Below are 27,992 nucleotides of genomic sequence, written 5' to 3'. Positions count from 1 at the left end.
ACATAAAAACACTAATGAGGAGAACGGTCAGAACCCTCTTTATTCTGAATCAGCCGTGTGTGTTTCTCTTGGTGCGGGGAGGCTTCTACACAACTAGCGCTGGTCTCCAGTGATGCGGAAGGGCTGCACGTGATGGCTCACGAAGTGTCCATCGTTTGTACAGTTTCATCCACCACCTCAAGTTCCAGGAGCGCTACATTCTCTGTGAGAACAGCAGTAGTTCCTTTTTCACACTTGTATCTACCATACCTGTTAAAGAAATAGGTGAAAATTAAGCGCTGGAAGATGGCACTATGCAGGAAAACTCATTTAAAATTTTAAACCTCATCAGCTTTCTCTAGAAGTTTCCTATAAAAATCCACAGTAAGTAAAGGAACTACCCTTACCGCAAAACCCAAACTTACTGCAATCACTGATGAAGCTTCAGACAAACCAGCTCTTTTAGGAAGCACACAGTGGTTAAACAAATAAATTGCCAAGTAACTGGAAAGGCTACTTTATAGAAATTAGCAGGATCTCACTATAGCATAGGATGTCCTAGCTGTGTACCTTCACTCAAAGAACAAGCTATTTATTTTTTTTCAACTCTAGAATAATTCTATCAATGTATTAGCTTTGGGTGTCTGTGCCGCAGTTAGCTAACACTGAACACAGCCTGTAATCAAGCCGCGCTTCTTAACTGCATCTGAGTAAGTTGTCACCCTTTTCACCCATTTATGGAGTAGAACCCAAAATCTCACTTAAAATGTGTAATAAGAACTCTCTCCTAACTGCCCAGCTATAGACATCTCCACTCAGAAGGAAGCATTGTGCTCACAGAGCTGTACAGCAAGGAATCCGAAGGACCCTTAACTGCAGCAGTGTGATGCTTTGTGGCATCTGCCTTAAAAAGAAGGGGAAAGCGATTCCTTTAAACTCTACTGTTTTGGCGGTGGATTGAGAAGTTGCACAACTTCTACAGGTACCATAAAAGCATGCAGTGCAAAATCTTTTAGCTGCCTGGGGGGCTGTGATTTCACTGATAAGGTGATGTCCACCAAGCAACATAGCTCTGCTAATGCTCAAGTTTTGCTCACTTTAGAATTTCAACACTGTAACCTGAACGTTCAGTCTGACAAGATCCCATGATACACAAATGGTATACCTGGTTCCCAAAGTGTTCCGTACCAGACTGTTCATGACAGAAAATTTAAAAGTTTCGCAATTACTGCCTTAAGGAAACTAGCGCCAGAATAACAGCACCTTTGTGAAGGATTTGCAGTAGTCTCACATGCTGTGCAACCCTTCCGTGTGCTTTAAGGAAATGAACCCTGAGAATGCTAAAACGGGGGCTGTACAGAAATCTTTTTGCTATGGCTTGCCAAATAAAAGAGCCACGGAAAAAAACGCCAGAAGTTTCTTCAAAATGGAAATGGTTGAGAGAGGACTTCGATTAGGAAAGCATGAATGCTTACAAGCATTTTTGGTAGTTTGTTTATACATGAAATGGGACTTTAGTCCAACTAAAAAAACAAATCTTATGACTGCTGTATTTAGCTATTAACCGTAAACTGTCCTTTCAACACATCATAGTATATTCCTGGACAATTGTGGGGAAACTGTAGTGATCAAACCAATGTCTTAAAAAACAGTCTTAAAAATCTTGCATAGGGCATGTTTTCCAGCTGCTGGCTAGGAAGTCTCTCCAGACACAGAATAAACCACAACCTGGTAGTCACAGGCTGGGGTTTGAGTTTTCTCTTGGGTTTTGGTTTTGTTCTGCAGCGAATTCGTACCGAGTGCCAGGTTGTGCTGCCCAGTGCTGCTTTTTCAAATCCCCACGCTAAGACTGGGCAGGACAGCAGAGGGTAGAGTGGGGCCACTGGTCCTTCTGACACCACACATTTCAGCAAGAACACGGCAAAAAAGATGATGTTGCTACCTAGAATCCAAATACCGCTCAGTCACAAATGTAAAACTGTTACTTCCTCAAACTGCTGGAAACTCAAGAGCAGCCTCCTGGTGCAGTGAAGTTGTGGCAGGTGAGAACTCTTGTCTGTTTCCTTCATGCATCTGTACCTGCCACCAGCAGCATCTATTTAGCTGCAGGTACAGCCATTAGGTGTGTTTTGTTTAGTTGAAATTCACATACAGATCTAGAGATTACTCTGACAACATTCAGTATTACAGAAAAGAGGAACTGCTGGAAAAAGAACAGATAATGCACAGCTTCAGGAATACCAACCTTTCCCCCTTTTTGTTGGCCACATCATATGGACGGAGAAAATCCAACTTGTTCTTGCTTATAACGCAGATATCGATGTTGCTGCCAGAGCCCAGATCATTGTATATGCCGGCTGCAATGGCATCTCTCACAAGCTGTTTGGCTTCCTCTTCCTGGAAAAGTCAGAAAAGCTGTCACTGCACGAGCACTGGCATTTCACAGAGATGTTTGCCCATGTGACAGTGGAAGCTGTGGAAGCTGTGAGCTCTCAGAATAATGCACGAGATACCAGCACCTTTTTAATCACCAAAGTACTGCAGAGCAGTAACCGTGGGGCTACCTACAGGGCCAGCCTTTTGTCCTGTTCATGATCCACCACCCCCAGGACAGGTCAGACTTGGTAAAGACAGACAAGGAAGCAAAATTAAGATTTCTGTCTTAATGAATGGAGAAAATAAATTTTACAACCTGTACATTACAAGTTCCCTATAGTGCCCTCTGTGTAACAGCTGCATACAAATTAAAGATCCATACTAGTCCAGTTAACAAGTCTTCCCTAGACAGGAACTATTTAATCATCCTCGGTAGTACCAAAATTATTTCTATCATTTTGTAACATAGCTTGGTTGCAAAATTTATTCAGCTCATCTTAATAGTGTTGCAAAGCAGCCTTGCACTGTACTGAACTGAACTGGCTAGTATTTTTAATTCCTGTCCTGAACACAAGTGCAGAGAATTTAAAGAAACCTGCTGAAAACACTGGTCAAACTAGGTACCTGTGTCAAGACACTGCAATTTGTAGTGAAGTTCTCTCCATTTAAGTGAAGAAATTTGAAAAAATTTGCTACAGCTTCTTACACTTCAGAATTGTAACTAAAGCAAAATATATATTTAATAAGGTTCATTTAATGCATACTGTATATATTTCAGAAGCGTGTATTTCTAAATGACTTTGTACAACTAGTGGAATATTTGCAACAAAACCAGAACAGAAAACTGGAACAGGAAATAAAGCTCACTATTTTTATTGCTTCTGAAACCATATATTAATCCTGCAAGAGTTCTCATGTTTGCTTTCTTACAGGTTTTGTGTATCTACCTTCTTTTCAAAGGGCAAACACACAGCCGCTAAAATATGCACGTGGCATGGAGCTGAGAGACATTTACTACAAGCTACACAGGCTGAACCTGAGCGCAATTATCTGCGTTAACACAAACACAAGTAACATTCAGATGAGTCTTCTACAGTGAAACTTTTCAAATTCATCAGGCTCTCCATTAAAATATTTTAACAGCTCCATAATAATAATCTTCATCCTCCCCCAATAAAATGCATGAATGGTATTGATGTGACAGCATCTGAAATACAGGTTTTGCTACGCCCGGTGGCCTTTGCCAAAGAGGCAGCATTACAGCTGCGCTGGCTCCCTCTACAGATCCCAGCAGGGCTTATTTTTATTTCAAAGGCAGCTCGCTGAAAAATAACCGATCAGATTCAGCGCTATTAGAAATCGTCTGATAGAGCCAGTAATTCCTTAGTTTTGCGCTGTAATTGAAGATGCCGAGCATGAAGAAATATTGCCAAACAACTTTCTGGGTGTATCATTTTAAATACTGTAACAACAAGGTACAGGCTTCTGTTCCCAGTACCCATGTGCGCCTGTCCTTGCGACAGAAGCGACGCTACTGCTTGACAAAGCCCTCCAAGTTCAGTGGTGGGGGCGAGCCCCTGTCCTACACCGCTTCCCATGGCACCGTATTACCTGCTAAGAGAGAAAAGCAGCGAGGATGGGTCCTGCACCCTCAGCTCCACTGGAGCCTGTGCAGAGCGAGCACTAACGCTCAGTCATCTGGCAAAAGCATCCGAACACAAGGACAACAGACTGTGTCCACAGACACACACACCCACTTCAATCTTTTCAGTAGCCTTTCAGTACATACCAGAGCACGTAAGACCCCTTATTTTTCTCAAACAAACAAACAAACTTGAAAATGATGACTACAGCACACCTGTTCCAGTGAAGAAAGAATTAAGACAAACATATCTACGAACACAGAAATGTGGACTCTGTTTTAGCCTCAAGTAATTCACAGCAGTTGCAGCTCAGCTCAGCTCACCCAACACGATCGTAACTGCGTGGTAAGTTTACCATGATCGCTTGTCATTGCTGATACCTCACACCTTTGAGTAATCTTCCGCCACTAGACACCACGAAGCAAAGAGCAAATATTCAATGCTGATTTTGATCAATGAAGCTTTTTAAAATCTGCTTCGTTTTAAAGGCCTTGGCGTCCCTGCCAGTATCCTGCCACATGAAAATAATGATGCTGAGACCCACAGCCCGCTCCTAGAACGTCTGATTCAGACAGCAGCTGCACAAGCCCCAGCGTACCAGTGCAGCTGAAGAGGAGCCCAAAATTAGCTCGGCTACAATCAAGTCTGCTCCCTGTGCATACTCCACATTCTCCAATGGCCCTCTATAAAAGAGCTTGTTAATAACAGTATTCCTGTTCTAACAGCTTAATTAAGGTATTGACCAGGAGGGGGGCATTTTTTTCAGTAAACTATAGCATAAATTCTTATTTCACTCCCACTTTTATTAGTATTACTCTTTTTAAATAATAATATGAATTACACTTTCTACCAAGCTGACTATAAATAAACAGCCATGCTGTAAAAATAATAACTCCTGTATCTTGCTTCAGTGTTTTTGGTAATAAAACTCTGATAAGCAAGTATTTCCTCTTTCTGCTGACAGAAGACTGCTTTCACCGATTTGTTGCATGCTAGAGGTATTTTACTACTATAGTGAAAGTGAATATACTAAACCAAAACAAAGTATGTGTAGATGTTTTAAAAATTGTTAGCAAAACCAGAATAATTTTAAGCTATTATGTAAGTGTTAATATAAGACAAGCACCGCAGCTTAGGAAAACTAAAGCAGGTTAGTAGGGGCTTGTTTCACTCTGCCTTTAATCTTTTTTAGACAACACTGCATATATTCCAAAGTCCTCTCACTAATTTAAATTTCATTTACTTTTTAAGATGTACTCTATCAGCCTACTGTTACCAAAATAGTTCTAAAAATACCCAGTACAGCCAGTAGAGCTCAGCTGTAACTGCACCAAGGCATCCCCCACACTGAGAAAGTCCCAAATGCAATCTTGGCTCTTTCATCTGATATAGTGCAGCCTAGCTCATGAACCTGGAATAATTTTAATTGTAGAAAACGCTGTTTCAGGGCTGTTTACTCCTCTTTTCATAATTTAGGAACAGAACCAGAATAGCCACAAAAAAAATAAACAAAACCACCAAAACCCAGAACATTCCTTGATGGAAATCCTGCACTCAAAGTTCTAGCAAGGCCTATTTTACAGTCGGGGGTTAGCATGGAAAGTGCTGACACAGTCTTACATGCAGGGGCACGAATGAGTCGCTGTAATAATTAATCTTAAAAAACCCTAAAAGTTCAGAGTATATAAAAGGAGCACTTCCTACTTTATGGTTGCAAAGACCAAGCTAACTGGGAATATCATTCTCTCGGGTCCACGCTGCTTCTTAAATGAGATTACAGCGAGAGTGATGTACTGCAATGCGAGTCAGTTGTGACAAGCAGCACTTTATAGAGCTATCTGTTTGTCTCCATCACCACATCACACAATGTGTCCCAGGACTCCAATGTGCAACTCCATTTACCACTACATGACAAATGGGCAGCACTTGTAAAAGGCGCAAAGAGGTCCAGATCAGCCGTGTAATGGTCACCACAGATGTACTGTGGTGCTTGAGGGGGGAAAACACAGACCCCCAAGTTCATTAAAGTGACCAGTAATGGATCTTTCAAAATGTGTCTTAGGAATAGTACAGTAAAGGCTAAAATAAATAACTCAGCATGGAAGGCTAATCTGAAATGGTGTTTGATAAATTATTTATAACACAGACAATTGTCTGCATTTAATATTGGCGCTACTGGTAGCATCTTTAAAAGATGATTTATGTGTTGTAATGCCATTAAGCTTTATATGGGCCCACTGCTGGCTATAAAGTCTGCTGAGATTTAGAGAATGAGTTTTAAACTGTCACTGCAACATCATAGTAGATAGAGCCTGTATTAAATCTTTACTTTAAACCTGTTATCTGGAGAGTTGCATTTTGTAGACACTCAAGAACTGATAGATTACCTCTCTACAGCTGCTATGCTGCAAGTCCCAAACAGCACCAATAAGGAACTTTTACACATTATTCTTGTATATGACTTGAAACAAGTTTCTCTTCTCACTTAAGCGATTTCCAGATTTCAAATGCTACTGAAGGAAAAAAGAAAAGAGACTTTACCCACAGAAGATGTGGGTATTTCTACATCATATTAATACTCTCTTTACTAATAGCTTTTAAACAAGTTTATCATTATGCCTCCGGCAGTAAAGGAAGCAGCTGGAACAGCTTTGCGAGTATTATTTCCTCCACATTTTGTAACTTCACAAGCAAGTTAAACAGGAGATGCCTTTTCCAGATTAAAAAACTGTAGAGAGGATTTTTTTTTCTCCTTAAATTCTTACTGAAGTGAAACTAATACCTTCTACAGGTCAGCAGTGTGCTGTTAGATACGTGATTCATACTGGAGTTGTCTAATAGCAAGTCTTATCAAGAATCTGAAATATCATGCACAACGAGTATTACTACAGAATGACAGTAACATTTTTTGTAAAAATAAAAAAAATTATAACGCTTATCACAACTGTCTCTTACACCAGAATGAAACTTGTTAATATTATATAGTGTAAGAAGTTGATCCTACTTAAAAGTGGGAATCCACAAAACCCACATGGAAACAGAAGGGGGGGGGGGGGAAATCAGAAGCTTCAGGAAAGACGACGATAATAAAAAATAAATCTATATAGGAGTGTTGGGAATTTGGGGCTAGGAAAGCGATACCTCTTGAAGGACATAAGCACCTACAGAAGCATAATTAGACTTTGGAAGAGTAATCGGCAGACTACAACATGTGAGAGGATATGTAATTCTGCCTGTAGGGAGAAGCTGTGGTAGAGATCAATATGTAACTGGAAGCAATGCTAAAATCTGCTGGCTAAGTCCAAAGAGATAACGAAACTGAGAAGCAGCAAAGTACTTTGCGAAACTGAGAAGCAGCAAAGTACTTTGCGTTTTTCGTGTAAAGGGAGGTTGAAAGACTCCATTAGTGAGAATGAATTTGTTTTGGCTATCTTTTGAAGCTGGAAAGGGGCTGGCACATGTAATTTAAACCACTCAGGTTTAACAAGTCTTCACCAACAAAACAAACAAAAAAAAAAGTATGCATTTCAAGTAGTACCTCATAAGCAGATGAATGACATACCTTGTTTCCCAATTTATTTATTTTTTAAATAGACCTATGCTACAATCAAGTCAAAATAGTTTGCTTTCCTCTCATCTTGGATCAGGTGAATGAAATTTAAAAGTAGTCAGCCTTTTCTAGCTCCCCCCCTCAGCCTTCTTCCTCCACCATCTTTTGTTTCTGCTCTAAAAAGTCACAAAGGAAGTTAGAGGCGGAATGCTGAGGTTTAACAGTCCAAACAATGCAAAACAGGCTACGTGTGATGAATATGTAGGACAGGATTCCAAATCAGAGAAAACAGGATTAAACTGACATGCCAAATGACCACAGCACAAAGAAACATTTACAAGATAGAAGTTGCAAGTAGAGAGAATTAAAGCAACGATCACACCAAAGGCAAAGGGGTTATGAAAATCAGAATGTGTAAGATCAGCAGCATCTGTGAGACAGGGAGCTGCAGAACCCAAAAATGGGTCCTGGGAACAAACACCAGTTTGTGCGTAAAGAAGAATGGGCAGAAGTTACCAGAAAATTCCCAGCACATGATGGAAAAATTAAGATATCTACAGATACCTGGGACTAAAACCGTGCCCTGTATAGGTATAAAGATGGCATTGCCTCCATTCTACTGAATTTCAACTGTACGGTATTTTGGAATCATGTAGGCTCTAAAGAAAAAACTTAAATCTAGATAAATATATACCTTCAAATATTACATACAAATGTACTTAGTTTTACTTAACAGCTGTTAAAGACTAAGATAAACAGAAATTTAGTAGTTTCTAAAGCAAAGGGGTGTGTGTGTGTGAAATGATAACTCTATTACTCTGCGTGTTATATAGCTAAGTTACTTTAAATCAAGGTAATGTGTATCATGTTATTTTCCAGTTCTGTTTCCACAACCTTGTTAACAAGAAACTGAAATGCTCCAAATCCTGAAACATTACTTTCATTCACTTGCAAGAAGGCAAGTGAATGACTTAGTATTTGCACAACAAACAGTATCAAGGACTCACTATTAAATACAATTAGAATTTTCTCTCCAGAATGCAACCTGTTCAAACACTGTGGAACATGCATTCTGTTTGGACTGGTAACTTCAAATAAGTTTATCTAAATTCTAACTTCTCTGCAAGTTAGGAAGCTGGACTTCTGTTTAAAAGAAAGAGGGGAAAAAAAGCAGAGGACAGTGAGTTACATACATGCTGTATTTCCTTGCACCACTGTACTACCACTCCACTCCTCCCTGGGCGCTTTCTCAAACTCAAGTCCACAGAGCCTGTCTGCGCCACCATCACCAATACTGTACATTAAAAGATAAAAACCCAACCTGCTTAAATCCCTGGATTACGAACTCATCAGGTTTAATTAACGTGCTGCCTACTTCACACACAAAAATACAGAAAAAATCGTTTTGTTTAGGAAGTAGAAATCTTCAGCACAAACAAATATGGCACGGGCAGGAAATTACACACAAAAAAAATCAGAGCATAGCACTGACCTCGCAGTCTTGTCAAAACTCAGCAATCTGAGTTTTTTCACAAATGCACCTATATTCATTCATTAACAGATCACAGATTCATAGATCAGGTGATTCCCTACTGCATTTGATGTCAGTTTTGTTGTGAATAACATGTTAGTAAGTGTTTATTTTTCTAACTGTTTTCTACAAAGAACTTTTCAAATAAAATGCACCTTAGTCCCTAATTAATAGTCTCAGCGGTTACAGTTTTTTCATGTTCCAATGGTAGACGCCTGCAAGCCCAGACTCATCACCACCTCCCCCTTCCTGATATTGTACACCACACAAGTATAATAAACCATGTTAATATTTCATACCAGTGTGAAATATGCTGGAGTATCAATTCAACATCTGCTGTCTTTAGGGTACTGGCATCCCGCAGAGACACTTTCAATTTGTAATTGAGTTCTATACTGAATTAATCAGCAGTTTATCTTTTTTAGTAAAATAATGTCTTCCCCACTAACCTGGATTTACATTAACAATTTATGCCAAATTACCTGCCAAGGCAGGAAACTTATATGATTCGGAACTACTATTCAATAACATTAGTTCCTATATATCATTCCTTACACGAAGATTAGTACACTACATATTTCCAGTGGTATAGAATTAAATTATACAAGCTTCCCTCACAACTAAGGAATTTCTTTTAATACTATTCCTATGCTCTGAACGAAGAACAAATAAGAAAATTCATTTAATCCACTACTACTTATGTCTGAGTGAACTTCATAGTTTTTTAGGGAACAGATTCTCAAAACAAAAACTTGCTCAACAGGAACAGAGCTGTAAATCCTGCCAGGCTGCAAGTTCCACTCTAACAACACAGTATCCTCAGTTTTCTGTGCAGCTGCATTACTGCACAGTAACACACTGAACTTCAGCTACCAGAAAGTAGCCAGATATGTACACCATGCAAAAGATTACCGCTAAAATTAGTATATATTATTACTATCAAATAGTAATAATCATAAAGTATCAAAAAATTATTATTCAGCAATAACACATCTGGCTTCAAGTAAAGCAAACCTCCATTCATACAACTACTACTTTACCTCTGGGGAAAACAAAACTACAACCAAACCCAAAACAAAACCAAAAAAAGAGGAAGGGAATGAAGGCCAGCATTTTATTTGGAACAAGAAGTCTTGGGCCCTCTGGTAATTTTTCCTTCCTAATACACCAAAACGCTCCATAACGCTTACTGGCTGGGAGAGAGTCTCCCCTGACAGCCCCAGTGACTCCCACCCTCTGCCTCCTTCCCATTCACTCTTCCCTGCTCAGACAGAAACTGCGCTCTGCCTCCACAGCCCTCGCCGCAGGAGGGGGCACTCAGGCTTCATGCCATGTGAAATATTTTCCAGTATGTTTTGCCTGTGTTCTGCAGTTATGGGAGATATACAAACTGAAACAATTTAAACTGGAACACCTGCTCCTGAGAAATGCATCAAAAATAATTACCTGTCCTACATCTACCCTGTGCAATGAAATGATCTCTTAACATGGAGCTCTGCTTCTGACTAGCTTGTCTACATTATTACATACAAAGTTTAAGTGTTACTTTCATAAAGGTGAAGAAATTGTGGCTCTTTGTCATGCAGCAAGGCCCAATTTAAACTAAGGTAAAATTTATTTCCATCGATATAGTCTGTAAACAGAAAAGTGGAAGGTGCTACTGGGTATCACTGCTAACCCAGACTGGTATTGTCAGCAGTTTCCCACCTGATTTCTGCACAGAAATTGTGCTTTGATATATTCAGAAAGCACACCTCAAAACACTTCTCCAGTAATCCTAGCCATTCCAGAGCACATCTAGGTAGCACATTTTAAATCAGCCTCGTATTTCCTGTTTAACGTTGGTTCCGCAAAGGAAATCAATCCAAGGCACAATCCTGGCAAAGAAGATGAGAACCGTACTAACTGTCCAATGTGTCAAGCAGGTTACCATAGAATAATTTTAATCTAATCTAAAAATAAGAAACAGCATGATAAGCCTTTATTTTCTGGATGACTGTATGCACTAACCTGACATTTACCCATGGAAATTCATGTCTCTGAAGGAGACAATAACACAGGTATGTAAGGAAAGCATGAAATCTGTATTGCCATGAGCTCTGTCAGAAAAGGCAGTGAAGATATGCCACTAGCAGTCTCAGTTATTGTCACTGGGTAATGAAATAAACAGATACACAGAGCACAAATACAAAGTACTTATTTTTGTTCACGGCCTCAGACTCCCCCCCCCCCCCCCCCCACTTCCCCCCATTTACTTAATCTCTGTGTTTGACACCAACAGGGGTTCAAGTATCTCAGGCAGGCTCTCCTGCTTAACTCTGATAGTCTGGCTTGATCTCTATTGTCTGCTGTCTGAGTTCAGCCGACAAACCTCCCAGCAAGTGGTCACCTTCCTATGGAGTCATTAAACCTCTGAATGTCAGCTGGTGGGATTAGCCTGCAGACTTCCACACCTGAGCCCTATGGCGGGGACACAGGCATTTTGATCACCATCACTAATGAATACAGAATTCATATGCAGCTTGTCATTGCTCTTGAGCCTTGAATCACACAGATGCAGGCTAAATAAGACTGATGAGACAACTATTGTTGAAGATTACAGAGTTTTGACAGTTTCCAAAAATAGCTTAGTATTATTGTCAGTAGTTAATAAACAAAAATAATACCCACCATATTGAGGGACAGTAGGAAATACGAGCACAGAAACATTTGAATGATCTGTATGTCAGCTGTTTAAATATGGGAGAAAGTGACATGTTTTCATAACATTTTGTACTATGCCTGATGTATTTTTTTTTTACTGAAATAAGAGGTTCAGAGTGAAAGTTGCATTTAGACTACTTTTTACTTTGACACAGCAAAGATCATCAGCAGATATTGAGCATCCAGCTGAATGCATTCTTTATGCCTCAGCCACTTCACTCTGGGGCTATGGGGCTATCAAAAGTACCTCAAAAATCAGTGGCAAAACCAGAAACAACTGGGGGCCAGAAGAGCCCGAGTCAACACATTTTGCAACTTCCAGTCCTCCTCCTTCCTACAATTTCTTTGTGAACACACCTAATCTGACAGCTGCAACTATTAACTGAAAAAGGTCACTACCTCTGACTCCTCCTGTCTGCCCATCATTTCTCCTTTTACAGAGGACTACCCAAATCTGCCAGCTGAACTGCTCGTAAGATTGCTCCCTAACCCGTGTTTGTCAAAACCAAACAAGTTGGCAAAAGTAATCACTGCAGAATGATCACAAAAGCAAACCTGGCCAACAGGTGAAGGAGTGCAAATCTCTGGCAGGACAGCAAGATGCTGTTTCAGACAGCACAGCTGCTGCAGGAGGCTAAGTGCCTACACTCCAAGTGGAATATAGTCAGAACAGCCCCCTCTTATTTTTAATCTGTTCTTACTCCTCCAGAGTATTTTTGGTCTCATTCAGAATCACTTGACTTTCCACCACACTTTAAAAATGTTATAATAAATGACTGTAAATATAATCTCACATTTTCAGAGCGATCTATTTTAGAAATAATTATTAAATATGTGCCAGACTACCTCATTCCATTTTTTTCCCACCTCCTCCATTTCCCTGAACTCACCACACAAAGATTTACTTCCCTTTCCCCACAAAAGTTCTGCTTTTTGTGCCTTTTACCAATTCTCTTCCTTTTGGATCCTCTTCTTATTAAACCTGGCCATTTTGGTGAAATACCAAAGAGAAATGAAGTTACAAGCAGCCTGTTTCCTTACTTAAAGATGACGCTCTTGTCAGAAGGCTAGAACATAGCCTCACCGTACATCAAGTAATTCTTCTACAAAAAGCTTCTACTTTTCAAACAGAACTCAAATACTAGCATAAAATAGGTAATACCCCACACACACATCCCTAGGAGTTCAACAACCGCAGTTCAGATAACCCAGAATTCTAGCATTTAATAGTGTAGACATTTTTTTCCCCAGATCATGATGGTTTCCATATCCACTGACTCGGAGTATTTCTTTACTATTGTTTAACACCAGAAGGCACGAATGCATTTGCAAAATCTGGCTGTAAGGCTTAAAAACCATGTGGCTACTCTATTGAAACACTACTGAAAGAAAAATTGGCTGCAATGAAAGATCTAAGCTCAAAACACTCTATTAGATGTGCTGTTCTTCCACTTACGTTTTTTAAACTAGATCTATAGCTGCCCGCATGACAGATTAATATTGTTCCACGGTAGTTAGGAGCTTGGCATTACATTTTTTGAAGCATCTACAGGCCTTCAGGGCTGAAAGTGTTCACATCTTCAGCAATCTATAATGGTTCCTCTAGAGGCCAGCACTTGCTTCATAATGAAACATGCCTCCATAAATCAGACTGCAGAAGTGGCACTTGTGTACGTCACCATCTATCTTCACAGTTTCTCTGAAGGATGTTGGGTAAAGATCATCTCCCAGCATTGAAACCAGGGAAAGGACCATCACAGTTGGCACTGATAAAGCATGTGCTACTTAAATCTGAAGACACACTAAGTCTATGGAAAAAAAACACATCCTGCTGGTGTTAGCATGCCTCAGGCAGTGGTAGAAGCTTCAGCAACTCATCTTCAAAAGGCAGAGAGCCAAGGCTCTAGAAACCTGCAAAAATTGGCTAAGCCTGCAGTCTTCTTTTTTATTTTTTTAATTTTTTTTTTTATTTTTTATTTTTTTAAGTTGAGCATCTTCAAAGTCTACAATTCTAACTGTAGGGCACAGCAGCTGCCACTGCAGATTTGATCCTCTCAGCTTTTGGCAGCTCTCAACTTGAAATTCTAGCAAAAGAATTTTTCAAGTTGCTATTATTGCCTGTCATGGATTTATAAATATTGTGCACTATCTGCTGTGGCATGGCTCTCATGGGACACCAGTGCATGCCAAAAGCATAACAGAATGAAAAACAGTTCCTATTCTTCAAATAAATGCTAATTTTTTTTAGCTGTGCTCACACGATGCGTTTGGTGATCAGCTTCAATAGTACAGAATATATATCAGAGGCAAAAAAGCTGATTGTCTTTTCCAGTAGTATTCAGCTGTTACTTTCATTAAGCTTGTTTAATTACATTCCAGATGCTAATTTGCAAGTCGATACCAGAGGGTGCAGGACAGTTTGCCTTTGAATCATTTTTCTGTGATGTGATGGTCTTGAAGCACACCACTACCCTCCAGTAGCCCTAGCAAGATATTCTGACAATTAGTGCAAAAGAAAGCAGCATTGATCTTGACAGAAAAATATTAATCCTCTGCCCATTTTATTAAATTAATCTCCAGGAATTTTAAGTTTATCATTATTGCCATTTCATAGCAAGTTTTATGTAAAAATATATATAGCATACTTCAGATTTATTACATTTTAATTTCAATAGAAGTGTTGTTTGCTATTTCATTACTTTAATGGAAAAAAAACAAACAACTGACTTTAAAGGTAAATATTTTCAGCTGGCAGCCATAACAGAATACGAAGAAGTGTTAAGAGTAGGGTTGAGCTCTATCACCCGAGACTTCGCTGGTTTAGTTAATACGATTACTGAATATCTAGTAGAAACAAAGGAAGGGTTAAGGTGCCTGCAAGTCTCAAAGATCCAAGTATCTATTTCAACAAATGGGTAGGCTGCATTGCTACATGCTTGTTATAACAGTGACTATCTGATGCCATTTATGGTTGTGTATGAAGACAATTTAATTAGGATGACCTTTCTAAATAGAAAAAGATGGAGATTTACCAATCTTTGGTTGCTCTTACACAAAGAATGACTTAAAATATAAGCTTGAAAACTAGCTGAGCATAAGATGAAATTTTTAGTTTCATAGCACAGCTCTTTGACATTTGTATCTTTTAAAGTGGACTATTATGCTGTAGCTGTTGATTCCAAGGATTTGTAGTTCATATTTTCAGTATGAATAGCACACATGCCAAGCGCACTGTCACACAAGAGGATGGAAAAAGAGAGATACTGTCATTCTTACAGTGGCATGAGGGGAAGGAAAAATAAAAAGGTAGTCCACCTCTATCTAGGGGTTCTTCCTACCAGTCATCTAGCATAATGCTACTTACCGAAAAAAATTAAGCGCCCATTAAAAATATACCAGTATTTCCAATAGCATTTATAAATATACTAGAGGCCAGAAGTCCAGTATCTTCAGATACTGCCCAAAATACTGCAGCAACACAGGAATCCTAATCTTATCTCCATTTTTGTAATTCTGCACACCTGCAACTATTTCATATATATCTGACAGGAACCAGTTGCAGGAATATTTAGAAAACTGCTTAACATTAACTCTTAAGCAGTTTAACAGAAAACTTCCCAGAAACAAGTTTGTTTGGGGGATGGAGTTTTTTGGTTTACTTTTGGGTGTTGTGGAGTTTTTTTGTTGTTTAAGTTAATTGTTATTATATGTCAAGTTTCTTCAGGAGATGTAACGAAGTAGGACAACAAATTTTAAGTTTGATTTATCAACTTTAGAGAGTACCTCAGTGGACTTACAGGACCTTCACCTGAAAATACAGTGCATTTGAAGGGGAGGAAGTGATCCACAGCAGCTGCATGACAAAGATGAGGAACATCTGAAGACCTTTTCTGAAATAAATCAACTGTTTCCTTTTCCACATTATTCGATACTGAGCAGCTGTAAGATTTGTCATACCTGCATTTTACACTGAAATGGCTGCAACTGTTAGTGTTACAAGTCATTTTTAATGAGTTAAATTTTCATTTGTGTTCAATTCTCATTTTTTTCTTTACTGTGAAATTATTAATCAATTGGAATGAGAAGGAGCATTCACAGAAAGTCAAGAGATTAATGTGGTTTAAAACAGGGCTTGACATTACCGAGGCATTTTACAAAATACACTTACAGAACGCCCTTTAATTGTTTTGGGTTTATTTTCATCAATAGTCTGTCTGCAGAAAAGTGGATTTTTCACTGGTTTAGTTTAGCAGGCACTGAACATGGTGTAACTAAGCGTAAGGAAATACCACAGATAATACAAAAATAATGTACTGCATACATTCGTAACAGAATAGCTTGTTCTGATCTTAATCATGACACTCCAGCTTTTAGCTCTCCTGAATGATTCTCTATAATGAACAATGTTTTCCAATTTTTTATCAAGATCATCAGCAGAACACAAACAACCCACAGCCTTATAAATCTGATAATCAGTCTTTAAGTAGGTATTAAAAAGTGCAATTACTAGTTCTGAACGTACCCAATCAACCAGAAATCTAAGTGGTTTTATATACTACTTGAACATTTTTTATTTTACAATCATGCATTCTCTTTTCAAGACTGAGAGGGAAGGACTGACTACTGCCAGAAAAACAGCAATATTGACTACACAAGAGCTGTTAAATTCTTGGAGTCAGCTATAATCAGTAAGCTGTATGTTTTTAGTTTTCACCTATATTCAAATCACCCAAGTTTTTCCATATATAAATTTGCAAGAAGCTACATTCCTTTAAATTTATTTACCCATCAATTTCTACAGCTTTGCAGTAAGCTGACATTAGTACCTTTTAAATGCAGGGAACTAAAGCAGATTTAACTTTTTTAAAGCTTCAAACCTTTTAAATTCTTATAATCATAAGGATGAGGAGGACTGAGGGAAGAAACACTGAGGTTTAACAAAAAAAAAGTTTCTTACCTCCATGTCTGGTTTGTATTTATCTTCAAATACTGCCATAGCCGCTAATGATCCAGAACCTATAGTAACAAAATTAGGACACTTATTTAAGCAGTGTATTTAGATATAGCTTTTTTTAAAAAAAAAGAAAAAAATGTATCAGCAGCAGAAACCAGACTGAAGTCTACCTTAGTTTATTACACACTCTAAAGCATCTACCCTCTTTAAGTCCAGCACCTAATTTAATCCTAAACTTACAGCTAGCGTACACAGACTTGTCATGGTCCGCATTCTGACAGCCTTTTTCTTTTTACTATTTTGAACACTAAGATATGAAAATGAGGTTTAAAAAAGAGAGCTAACTGAATGCCACAGTTTGTAATTCCTACTCCTCCATTTCTCCTGTCCCACTTTTGTGCCTGGCCACATTAGAGGGTATGTCACTTAATACCAAGACACTCGGAATGAATAGATTGCTTTAACGAGCTGCCCTGGCACAGTCACCTTTACACATGGGGATGAGTAAACTAGCAATGGTAATAGGGTAGCTGGCTGCTGCCATCAGGTTATTTCTCATATCTACTTTTAAACAGTTTATTATGCATTTACTTTGTGCCATTATTTTTACACTGAACAGTAACAGCTGAAAAGACAAAATGACAGATATGAAAACATGAGTTTAATGTTACTTCTCTTAAAGGATGCAGTGCAAGTGCAGTAATGGAACAGAAGCCATCTCTACCCCAAGTACTGTAACTGCAGCTGTTATAAATGTGTTTTCCATAAAATAATGCAAAAAGCAGTACAATACCATTTGAAACTGTAAACTTGCTTTGTTCAGAAACGGTGAGTCTTCAGGAAGATATCTTGTCTGTCTGTGGCCCTAACCATATTTCAGAGAGCACTACTTTTGGGGAGTGAATAAAGTTACCTGCAATTTTTTACTCCAATTAGAAGATTTTTTGGCATTTATTACTTTTTAACTTGTTTTGCATACTGCTATCTGTTTAGCTGGGTCACAGAGAAAGCCATATTTTCTATTTAAAATGATTTGTGTATATCGCTTGACCACCTCAATGGTTTAGTGAAAGAAAAAGGCAGCGATTAAACAGTTTCAAATGAGGTGTCCTGCTGATTTTATCAAGTCTGCTGAATGTATAATGAAAAAGGAGAAGCTGACAGTGACACTGTTGAGAAAATACAGACTACCTTATCTGAACCATTTAAGGAGGTCCAATTATAGATCAAATTTAAAGGGTAGAAACAGCAGATTTACAGACACAAATCAATGAACATGGTAATCCCAATGAATATGACAGATATTCCTGTTACAGAATATTGCTGTGGTTGAGGATCATTACCTTTACAGTACCAAATACATCACATCTAAAAGCAGTAGGACACTCTAAGCATGTACTTGTATTACAGGCAATGACTATTCATTTACACCTTGGAGCAATACATGACTCCATTTTTTTAAATGCTGAAACTGGAAAAAAGGAAGATTTTTAAGCAACTAATAGCAGAAATGAACTGCTGATACAAACAGCTGGTATCACAGAACAAGTCATAAATACCGATCCTTCAAACAAGGTCAAAATAAGGTGTGTTCCAAAACAAATACAGGACTTGAACCATAAAATAATTATTCCTGTGGAATGACACAGGAATGTTTCTAGTGGGGGGGAATATCAGAGATACTGTCTCAAACGAAGACCACAGTAAGCTGCACTCAAATGAAAGCCCCTGCCATATGCAGAATGGGAAGCCTCAAACCCAGAAAACAATCTTACCCTTGGATAAGGGTCCTTTGAAAATAATAGAATATAGAGACTGAAAAGTGTGCAGGAATGAAGGTATAAAAGGCAGTATCTGACAGAAAATACTGCATCAGCTACTGAGCTAAGAAGAAGTGGTCTTAATTTCTTAAAACTTCTACTGACAAATAAAAATACTGCAATATTTACATTATTGATCAATTTTATACATGGCTCAGACTGGATTTACTCTTCCAGCTCCTTTTTAAAAGAAAATTCCCAAAGATCCTATGAGCAAGAACTCAGCAGACTTAAGGAGGGGGAACCAACTTTATGTTACATTACATTAAATCTTTTTATACATAAAGAATTTCAATTAATTACCTCACTATGTTACCAAGAGCAAATAAATGCCAAACCTAATGTCACCTTTAAATAAATACACGCAGACAGTCCTATAATGTAAGTTTTCAAAGAGTTGTTGAAAGTCTTAATTAAACCTATATGCAGACATTTACATCTGAAAACCAAGGTCCCAAGGAGGTTCTAAGAGAACAGGAAGTAAAGCTAGAAAAGCTGAATAAACTCATTTGTTTTATACTCTACTGCTTATAAATCCTAAACATAAACTTTATAAGCTTGCATTTTTAAAAAAGTGCCTTAGCAAGAATCTCACAGCATAGCTAACCATTCTCTGAAAGAACAATTTGTAATCTTAAATAGCACAATGAAAATTCTTTACTCTTACTAGCACCAGATGTAAATGTCATGCTTTTAAAAAGACAAATGTATGTATACTTCTGAGTTTCTCCATCAAAACAAATAATTTGCTGTTTGACAACAGCAATATGAACTGTTTTTAAAAATACTATTGATGTGTATATATTCACCTGCAGCACATTAACTACAAAACCTCCCTCAATCCCCCTATTTCCATTGCTGGTGGACTGAAACCTCAACATTTGACTGTCCACGCAGAAATGCAGAAAAATGCAGTAAACAGTTGCTTGTGAGCTTAGCTGCAAACTTCACTATCCAATTACACCAACTTCCGTCTACTTGTCAAATTCCACATACAATCCAAACAACTCCACAATGTTCCAAGGAGTCCAACTGACTTGTGAAAGCTATGCATTGTAACAGGAGAGCTGGCAATAAAATCTATGAACTTAAGTAAACATTGGAAGCATGGTTTTCTTATTGCAGTACCTATGAAAGTACAGAAAACTTAGATATTAAGGGTCTATGGAGAACTTGTTTGTACGTGGGAAACAGCTGTTCTCTTGTCCATGTATTCAGTGCCCACCAATAATTCATTTTTAACAAGCATGCTTTGCCTTTATGTAGAAACAAGTCTTAACAATTCCCAAACATAACGTCTGGAGAAAGATAAAATCCAAACATTGCAAAACACCATCTATTAAATAGAGATAGATGTTCCCACCTCATACATGCACTAACTGATTTAAGTCACTACCAGTTAGGAATTCAACATTGCTGAGATGCAGCAGTTCAACCTCAGATCTATTAGAACATTCAGGAAAGCTGTGAGATGATGGGTCATTAGTTTCTTTAACTAAGCTCAGATTCAAAGTAATACCAAACCAGTTATTTACCTTAGGTAACTTCGGTTTGAAATCTTACCAACACACAACCAATGCAGAAATAGGAAAATTTTCTTTGCTGTACTTTTTTTTTTTTCACATGTTGGAAGTTTACAACTGTTCTGTGTATGAGCAATAATAACAATTAAAGTGTAATTGGTAAAGTCGTCATGTATTTGTATTATACAACATACAGGAACAAAACCCTTTGCCTACATTTTTTTAAAGCCACTAACTGCTATGAACGGTTACACTTCAACAAACACGATCATCAAGACAGAGATGCCATACCAATTCCAAAGAACTTATTCTGCATACGTTTTCAGTAAGCTACACTGCAGAAACAAATATTCAGAAAATATTAATTGAGCATCTAATTACATAAAAATACTGATTACCAAACAAGTTATAAAAACCTATAGAAACTGAGATTCAAAGCTCTACTCTGAGGCAAATGCTTTTCAGTCTGATAATGAGCATGAACCAAGTTATGACACTGTAAGAGATTTTTATTTTCTTCTTTAAGAAACATTAGTCATTTCATAAGTTTCCACAGCTGTTATTAAAAAAATTCTGGACTCAACTGTGAGTTAAAAATCCCATCTGGTTGTTACTCAAGCAGTTGTACCATTTCAGTATTGATTTAAAGTGAAAGACAGTTATTGATACATAGCAAAACAACCCAGCCAACAATAATATCCACCATGTTTTGCAGCTGCAGTAGCTTTTCCAAAACAGATGAACTGGATCTTTTTAGCAGAACATTCATTGAAGACAACTTATTGCTAAGCACAGTCCATTTTCATCACCCAAGGACCTGTTTGCTACCTCAGCCTGCCACACTAGAGGATGTACAGAGCCTTGAGAGAGTAACATTTAGCACTTCCTAATCCATCACTGTCAGGGCTCCCTGACAGGGCATTTATTCACACACACTCATTGTTATTCAATTTGCTGTTCATTCTAGGTAAAAATTCGGTGATCTCCACAGCCCCATCGATCGGGATCATTTTTCACCCTGGTTCCTGGCTGAGGGGCTGAGTCTCAGCAGTGGTAGTGCTTGCTCTGCAGGACAACATTGCCAATGCATGAAGAGCTGATTTATGAATATGAAGCAACACTGGTACCAAGGGATTAGCTTTAGCCACCAGAGACTACTGGAACATACTTACTGTTTCCAAAAGCTGAACTACAGACTTCAAGTGCTTTAATTTTATGCATGCATTTCATTATAAGTCTTGGCCAGAAGCTTTCCTAGACAAGCCAAGCAATCAGACAATCTTGCATCGTTTGCTGAAAACCAATTTTGTCCTTTGTCAGCATAAACAGTTTAATTTCATGTTTTCACTCCTGAGTAAGCACTGAGTATCTTTTAAATCTCCCTTGCAAGGGAGGACATCACTCTCCAATGCATTATAACACACAAAACCCCAATGCCTCGCCCACCTTTCCTATTTAATACTGAATTTCTATAAATTCACCGGCTCAAAATACCTACCTTGAGTTAATAAACTGCCCTTAGAACATCTGGAATAAATAAACATTAGCCTAGTCTAAATAAGCTCAAACTACTACTACCTCTGGATTTGACATTTGACACTTTTCCTCCTGTCTCAGCTCTATCTTTCATTATATCCATAAGCTAATCTTTTTACTAAAACGTATCCTAGTCACCAGAGAAAGTATCAGTGTACCAGGTGTTGAGATGTAAAGGACATTTACGCCAAGAAGGGCTCTGTTTGACAGCATGGCCAGAAGTAACATGCAATCACCAGACACAGACCTGGTACAGTGGAAAGCAAACTAAGTTTATGCTACAATGAATTTAGTCCACTGATACTCTACTTCCTACTTGTTTGAACTTACTCTGCTATTATGTTGTTTTTGAGGAGGGAAGGGGGAGCAGCCAGGATTTTCAGAAATGCTGCATTTTAAAGCTTTTAAAACATAGGCAGGGAAGTAACCATGCACGTATGGAAACCGTGTGACTTTATTCAGGCTATCAACCACTAGCAGCTATTAGTATAGAGTCAGTTTAGTTTTACAGTTTACTATACAGTATCAGGTATATGGCAATTATATAAAAAAAAGTAAATGCCCAATTCTTAAATCAAAGGCTGAACAATGACATCACATGACTGTTACACTGATTTTATTTGCCAAGTGATCTGCCAGTTCCTAAGGTACTGGCACCATCTATTGGTCCCATACCACCTCTGCAGAATTTCTGCAAGTTAATCAGTTTTCATTATACAGTCGACCAGATAATTCTGTTTAACAGCTGCACTGTTTTCGTAGTGCAAAGATCCAGAAGAAAAAAACTTTAACATTTCCAAGACTACAGTAACCAGCTGATTTATTTAGAGATGCCAACCATGAACAGAAAAATACTAACTGAAAGTTATATTTTCCTATCACAGAGTTAACTCCATCAGACATAGGCTCAATCTGATTTACTAATCTGACACACTTCATTTTCAGATCAATTTTCTTCTCTGATATATTTGGGCTCCACATTACACTTCCATAGCTCTACCAAAACAAAGCTTTCATTTAAAGTCATCCAAGTCTGCAAAATAAAACACAAGTCTGAAATGATAGTGTCTTCTGAGTGATCAGAGAGCAAAAATGATTGGGACCCTTGTTATGTTTGGAATTTTACTTTTTCCAGACATTCTCAGTAGGGTGTTAACCTTAAAAGCCACAGATGAAACTGCACAAGAATATTATTAGATCATAAGGTACTAGTTTAACCTCTTACCAGTGTCTCAGTGATACCTCTTACCATTTTTTAACCTTTATTCCCAGGTTATTGCCTATAAATCACAAAAGACTTCAGAACTAATCAAACAAGCTGACACTACTATTGAAAAATACTCCCTTTGCCAAAGACCGGGCAAGTTCTGTAATATTTCAAGATATGTGTGTCCTTCCCTTCAACAATGCATGTGTTATTTGCCTTCTCAAAAAAAATACAAGGATGATGGTGATCACTAAGACTCTCCTGCAAATCACAAAGCTTACTGTGGCTTATTATTTCAGGATTCTTACACCATAAGGGACTCTCCAAGCATCCCTCAATAATTAAGAAACAGAACAAGACATCTAAAGAAACAATTTTATCTAGGGGACACGAACAGAGAATAGTTATAAGACATAAGAAGAATGGCAAGTTAAATTCACAAATCAATATTAGAGACGAAGATTTTGTATTCTTTAATACAGTGTCTTCCTGACTATACTAAGAGGCCTCTAATTGGGTTGTTTAGCAAGATCACAAGCAGAAGGGTATATGCTCAAAAGCCACTTCACAACTTGAAATTACTGCTACTGCAAAGCAGCACTGAGGAGTTCAAAAGTTTAATTCTCTTCTGTAGGTATTGTTCATCTCCTTCTGTAGAACTGTGAAGTAACGGAGCAGCATTTCTGCTTTTTGAGTGAGACAAAGACATTCCACAAAAGCTACCTATAATTTGTATTCTGCTACCACAAAGTACTTGTTTCCATGTACTTATTTCCACATTCTTCTTTATAGTTAAAAAAAAAACACAACAGCAAATTAAGAATATATTTGTCAAGATTCTATTTTACAATATATCCTGAACATTGCTTTTGTAATTGGTCTTGAGGGTGGTGTACATACTGCTAAAGAAGCATGCACAAATCTGTGGTTTCAGCTTTGAATATTATCACAGTCCCCAATCTGAAACTGAATGAGACATACACACAACTGTATACAGCTACAGCTCAAATTACTGCCATTACAGAAAGCGTTACATGGAGGGAAGAGCTGGGGTACCAACACTTAATAATCTGATGGTGGGTTACTATTGTCAAGTTGACCCCAGCAATAGACAGAACTCAACTTCTTTATTAAGAAGCCCCACACAGTAGTTAAAACTAATTATTATATGTAGCAAGTAAACCAGGTGTTGCTTCACTACAATGAAGTGACTTCTTGAGTAAAATGTAACTGCTGCTTAGCCAGAAACACAGAAATACAACAGTCCCAAAGCAGAAGTAAAGCACATTTTGATTCCTAATGGAACTACAGAAAAGCTTCAGGCAGCATGCAATTCCCCAAGTGAGACTTCAAATGAACCATGAGTTAGGACTGTCTGCAAATCAAGTTTTTAAGGATTTTTTTTCCCCTCCACACAAAGTTCTCTTGCTTTAAGGTATGCTCGGAAATGCACACAGCAACTCTCCTAACACCAGTTTTTTGGCAGTTTAGATTTAAATAGTATATAGCCCATGTTTTTAAAGTGGTAGAAAATAAGCAGAACGGTGCATCTGCCTTAGAAATACAAGTACAACTTTGTATTTGAAGTCTGAGGTCTGTATAGCTCCCAGCAAACAACAGAATTTAAATAAAAACACTTTAAATAATAATTTGAAGTGTTTACCCTTTTTACCAGGCAGCTATGTTGTAATACTGAGGGAGTATCACTTACCCATGGTAACATAGGGCAATTTGTCAGTTGATCCATGGGGATATATGCTGTAAAGGTGAGGTCCTGTGACATCTACTCCCCCTAACACCAGGGCAGCACCGATGTAGCCTTGATACCTAGGAGCAAACATTTAGATGCAAATCTGAAAGTCCACAATAAAGTTGTGATTCTTTTTAACACAACTTATGAATTTGAGAATTTTTCCATGACTATACCAGGTGCACCTCTGTAACAGAAAAGACTGCTTTTACTATTTGTGAGCAGCAGTTTTAATTAAAAGAAACTTACTAAAATATGGTGTATTTCAGTCTCAAGCAGAACAAGCAAGCAGGCTGGATGATATATTTGTGCTAACAGGGAGAGAACCTGGGTTAGTTTTCAAGCCTTAAATTAAATTCCTGTATCTGCAATTAAGTTTTTATTCGGATATTTTAAAGAAAATATATTCCTTCATTTCCCCCACAAGATGTTCTTGGCTGCTTTTAACTTCTTAGTTTACTGCTTTCAACACACCTAAGAACAGGCTAACTGCTTAGCAATACAGCATTAAGCAACCAAGCTGAACTGTCATCATTTATCTCAGTCAATTGGTTGCACAAAACATTTTCTTTTCATTGCTTTATTGCACCTTCCTGAAGACTTTCCAATAGTTTGACCAATCACTACCTTTAATACATTTACATCATTCTTTCCTTCTATTTCAACAGAATTTTTTACTTCTGTAAGAGACAGCACTAAACAGCACTGGAATACTTAAAAGGTTTGGAGAGTATGCCCCTAATGTAAGGGCACGTTCTACATCATGCTGCCAGATAGGAAGTTCAACTGCACTGCCTGTTTGCAATCTGTCAAGCGATGAGATGAAGTTTTAGGATAACTGCTGTACAACTTCCAAACATTTTACTTATTTATCTCACTACACCAATGGCAGACTTCCATACTAAAAGCTGTGAGCTTCAGATGGTTAAATACTTTATTTTGAAAGTAAAATACATTTTGAGGTACTGATTCTACTAGAAGTCACATGAAATTTTCTATTTTAGAAGTTCACACGTTACAAGGTTATTACTGGTCCAGCCATGTCACCACAGACACACAACAGTTTTCCTTGGTGTGACCAACAGTTTATTAAACTACTGTCCTTCTGTTTTTGCCATGTAAACACTAGCAACACAGTACGACTACAGTGTCAATTCTCTAAACCACCACAGATTTGATTTCTCTTCTATCTCAGCTCCAAACCCTACAAAACAAAGGGCAATTACAAAATCTTTTATGAAGGTGAAAGAGGCTGAGGAAGAATGCTCCTTCACAGGAGCTTAAATACTATACAGTGGTTTTAACAGCATTGTTAATAAGCAAGAAACCCATTCCGCTACCTGAAAAGCATTTGCTTTAGCATTCGATTAGCTGTGACAACTCTTGGAAGTCGCCCAGTAGATAGCGAATGGAGCTCCAGATTGGAAGAAATCAGCTGAGTTGTCATATCAGTATCGGCAGCTGTTCCAGCACCACAACAACTGAAAACATATTATGAGCAAGTTAGGAAAAGGTGAGGGGTACAGGTGAAACAACTCTTTGCTTTATCCAACTGCTATAAGTTTTCTTATTGTAAAATTGAGGAAATTATGTTCTCATACTGTCAGTATTTTCAGAGCATGAAACAAGATAACCTGTTCAAGTGTAAATGAAATACTGAAAATCCCCAAGCCTCGCTAATCAGTTATCATTTTCAAGTACACCTTAGTGTTTGCCATCAGCAAAGGACACGGCTAAAAATCTCAATATTATTACCAATACCGTTACACAAAAAACAGGTTTTATACTTACTAGATATTAGGGGAAATGAAGTGTATTTTTGAACAGTTCTTGTCGGCAACAACCATTCCTTCCGTTGCTCTCGTATCTGCTCCGAGGACTATGCCATCCTGCAGAAAGAGAGAATTATCCCAAAGCCTCGCTCTCCAAAGGGGACCTTTCTGGCATCGACGGCGAGACCGGCTGTACGGCCCGGGGCAACCCGCGGGGGCCCCACCGGGAATGACTCAGCAGCGCGGAACCTCCACCAGGAGCCGCTTCCCGACGAGGCCCGCCGCGGGGCCGAGCGGCCTGCCCCCGGGGCCGGCGAGGGGGCGAGTGGCGGCCGCGCCCCGGCCCGCTCCGGCCTGGAGGGGCGGCCCACGGCCCGGAGCGGTCCCCCAGCACCTCGCAGCGGCCAGCAGGCCACGCCCCGCGCCCGCCTCACCTTGAAGACGACGCCGGCGATGGTGGTGCCGGTCTTGCGGGCGGCGGGCAGCCGCAGCCCCTTCTGGCCCAGCTCAGCCTCCAAGAGGTTGTTCCTGCAACACAGGGCAAGAAGTGGGGCCGGGCCGAGGGCTCCCCCCAGCCGCGGCCCCTGCGACCCGCAGCCACCCAGGCCCAGCGACCCGCCCGCGCCCCACCGCGCCTCACCGAGCGCAGTTATCGAAGCTGAAGCCGCCACTCGGCGCCTGCAGCACGGAAACCGCCGCCATTTTGCCGTTCCAGTGAGGGACGGGGGGGCCTGCCGAGCACTTCCGGGTCAGCCGCCGGCGCGCGCACGGGGGCGGGGTGGCTGGCGGGGGCGGGGGCGGGGCCTGCGGGCCCACCCACCCCGTCCCGGCGGCCCCTGAAATAGCGGCGGGCGGGGGGCAAGTACCCCCGGTGGGGACGTGCCTGGCTCCCGGGGGCCTGGTCACAGGGCTCCGCGGGCTCAGCCTGGCCGCGCAGCTGCCCTCGAGGGAAGGCTTCGTGCCGGGTGCAGGGCCGTGGGTGCTGGCCCGGCCCGGCCGCCCCCGGCGCGGCGGAGCCTGCACAGCCCTGCCTCGGTTTACCTGTAGCTTACGCTGAGCGGGTGGTGCTGGGCCGCCCTATGCCGTTGACGCTGCCGGACCCCGATTGTCCGGTGGGCCGTGGTGCGGAGGGTGCCGCCGGGCCCCGGGGACAGGCCTGTCGGGGCAGGGGATGGGGCCGGGCTAGGTGCTCGGTCAGGCTCCGGCCCTGCTTATGTCCGTGAGCCTGGGCTGCTCCTTATTCCTTCCTTCGCCGTTCCTGTGCCTTCGTTTTGCCATATGTAAGGTGGAAGTAATGCCGTGTTTAGGGGGTTGTGGGGCTTGGCTAACGGGTTTTGTAAAAAGCTTTGAGACTTGCCAATAAAGGATGGTAAAGGACAAAAAGGGGGGGGTGGGGGGGGGTGGGAAATCCCAAACTTTCATGTTTAGATCTTAAGAACCTATAACCGCAGGAGAAAATGGAGACTTAAAACTGGTATGCTGTTAATGTAATGGCTATACGGTAAAAGAGAAAAGAGAGATGTCCCTTTTCAAAACTAGGGAAGTCCTGCAGTATATGGAAAAGGTCAATAAAATTCAGTATTTTCTGGGTAAACTACATCTGACCTCTGTTTTAACTTTTCCTCCAGCTTCCTGACCTGTTAAAAGG

General features: G+C 39.6%; 1 protein-coding gene across 2 annotated transcripts; it reads right to left on the bottom strand.

Annotated features, from left to right (window-relative positions):
- Positions 1-15: 15 nt before the first annotated feature.
- On the bottom strand, positions 16-27,107 carry PSMB7 (proteasome 20S subunit beta 7). Of its 2 annotated transcripts, none has more exons than XM_055721363.1 (8): positions 26,985-27,107; positions 26,779-26,872; positions 26,364-26,461; positions 25,913-26,053; positions 24,534-24,649; positions 16,740-16,798; positions 2,225-2,376; positions 16-249 (listed from the first exon to the last, which is right to left on the bottom strand). In XM_055721363.1, the coding sequence occupies exons 1-8, from the start codon at positions 27,044-27,046 to the stop codon at positions 138-140; spliced, it is 834 nt and encodes a 277-aa protein (XP_055577338.1). In that variant the 5' UTR covers positions 27,047-27,107; the 3' UTR covers positions 16-137. The 2 variants fall into 2 exon arrangements, with proteins under 2 accessions (XP_055577338.1, XP_055577339.1); XM_055721364.1 differs by having other exon boundaries at positions 26,975-27,068.
- Positions 27,108-27,992: the final 885 nt, after the last annotated feature.

Source organism: Falco cherrug, chromosome 9 (genome assembly GCF_023634085.1).
Source record: "Falco cherrug isolate bFalChe1 chromosome 9, bFalChe1.pri, whole genome shotgun sequence".
NCBI classification, from domain to species: Eukaryota; Metazoa; Chordata; class Aves; order Falconiformes; family Falconidae; genus Falco; species Falco cherrug.
Note: the sequence above shows the minus strand (reverse complement) of the source record. Positions and strands in the feature narration are given on the sequence as shown.

Coding starts and splice junctions, on each gene's coding strand:
- PSMB7 (XM_055721363.1), bottom strand. CDS start 27,046: ATGGCGGCGGTTTCCGTGCTGCAGGCGCCGAGTGGCGGCTTCAGCTTC. Junction 26,462..26,778: donor TCGCCGGCGTCGTCTTCAAG/GTGAGGCGGGCG, acceptor CTCTTTCTGCAG/GATGGCATAGTCCTCGGAGC. Junction 24,650..25,912: donor CTAAAGCAAATGCTTTTCAG/GTAGCGGAATGG, acceptor GTTTGCTCCTAG/GTATCAAGGCTACATCGGTG.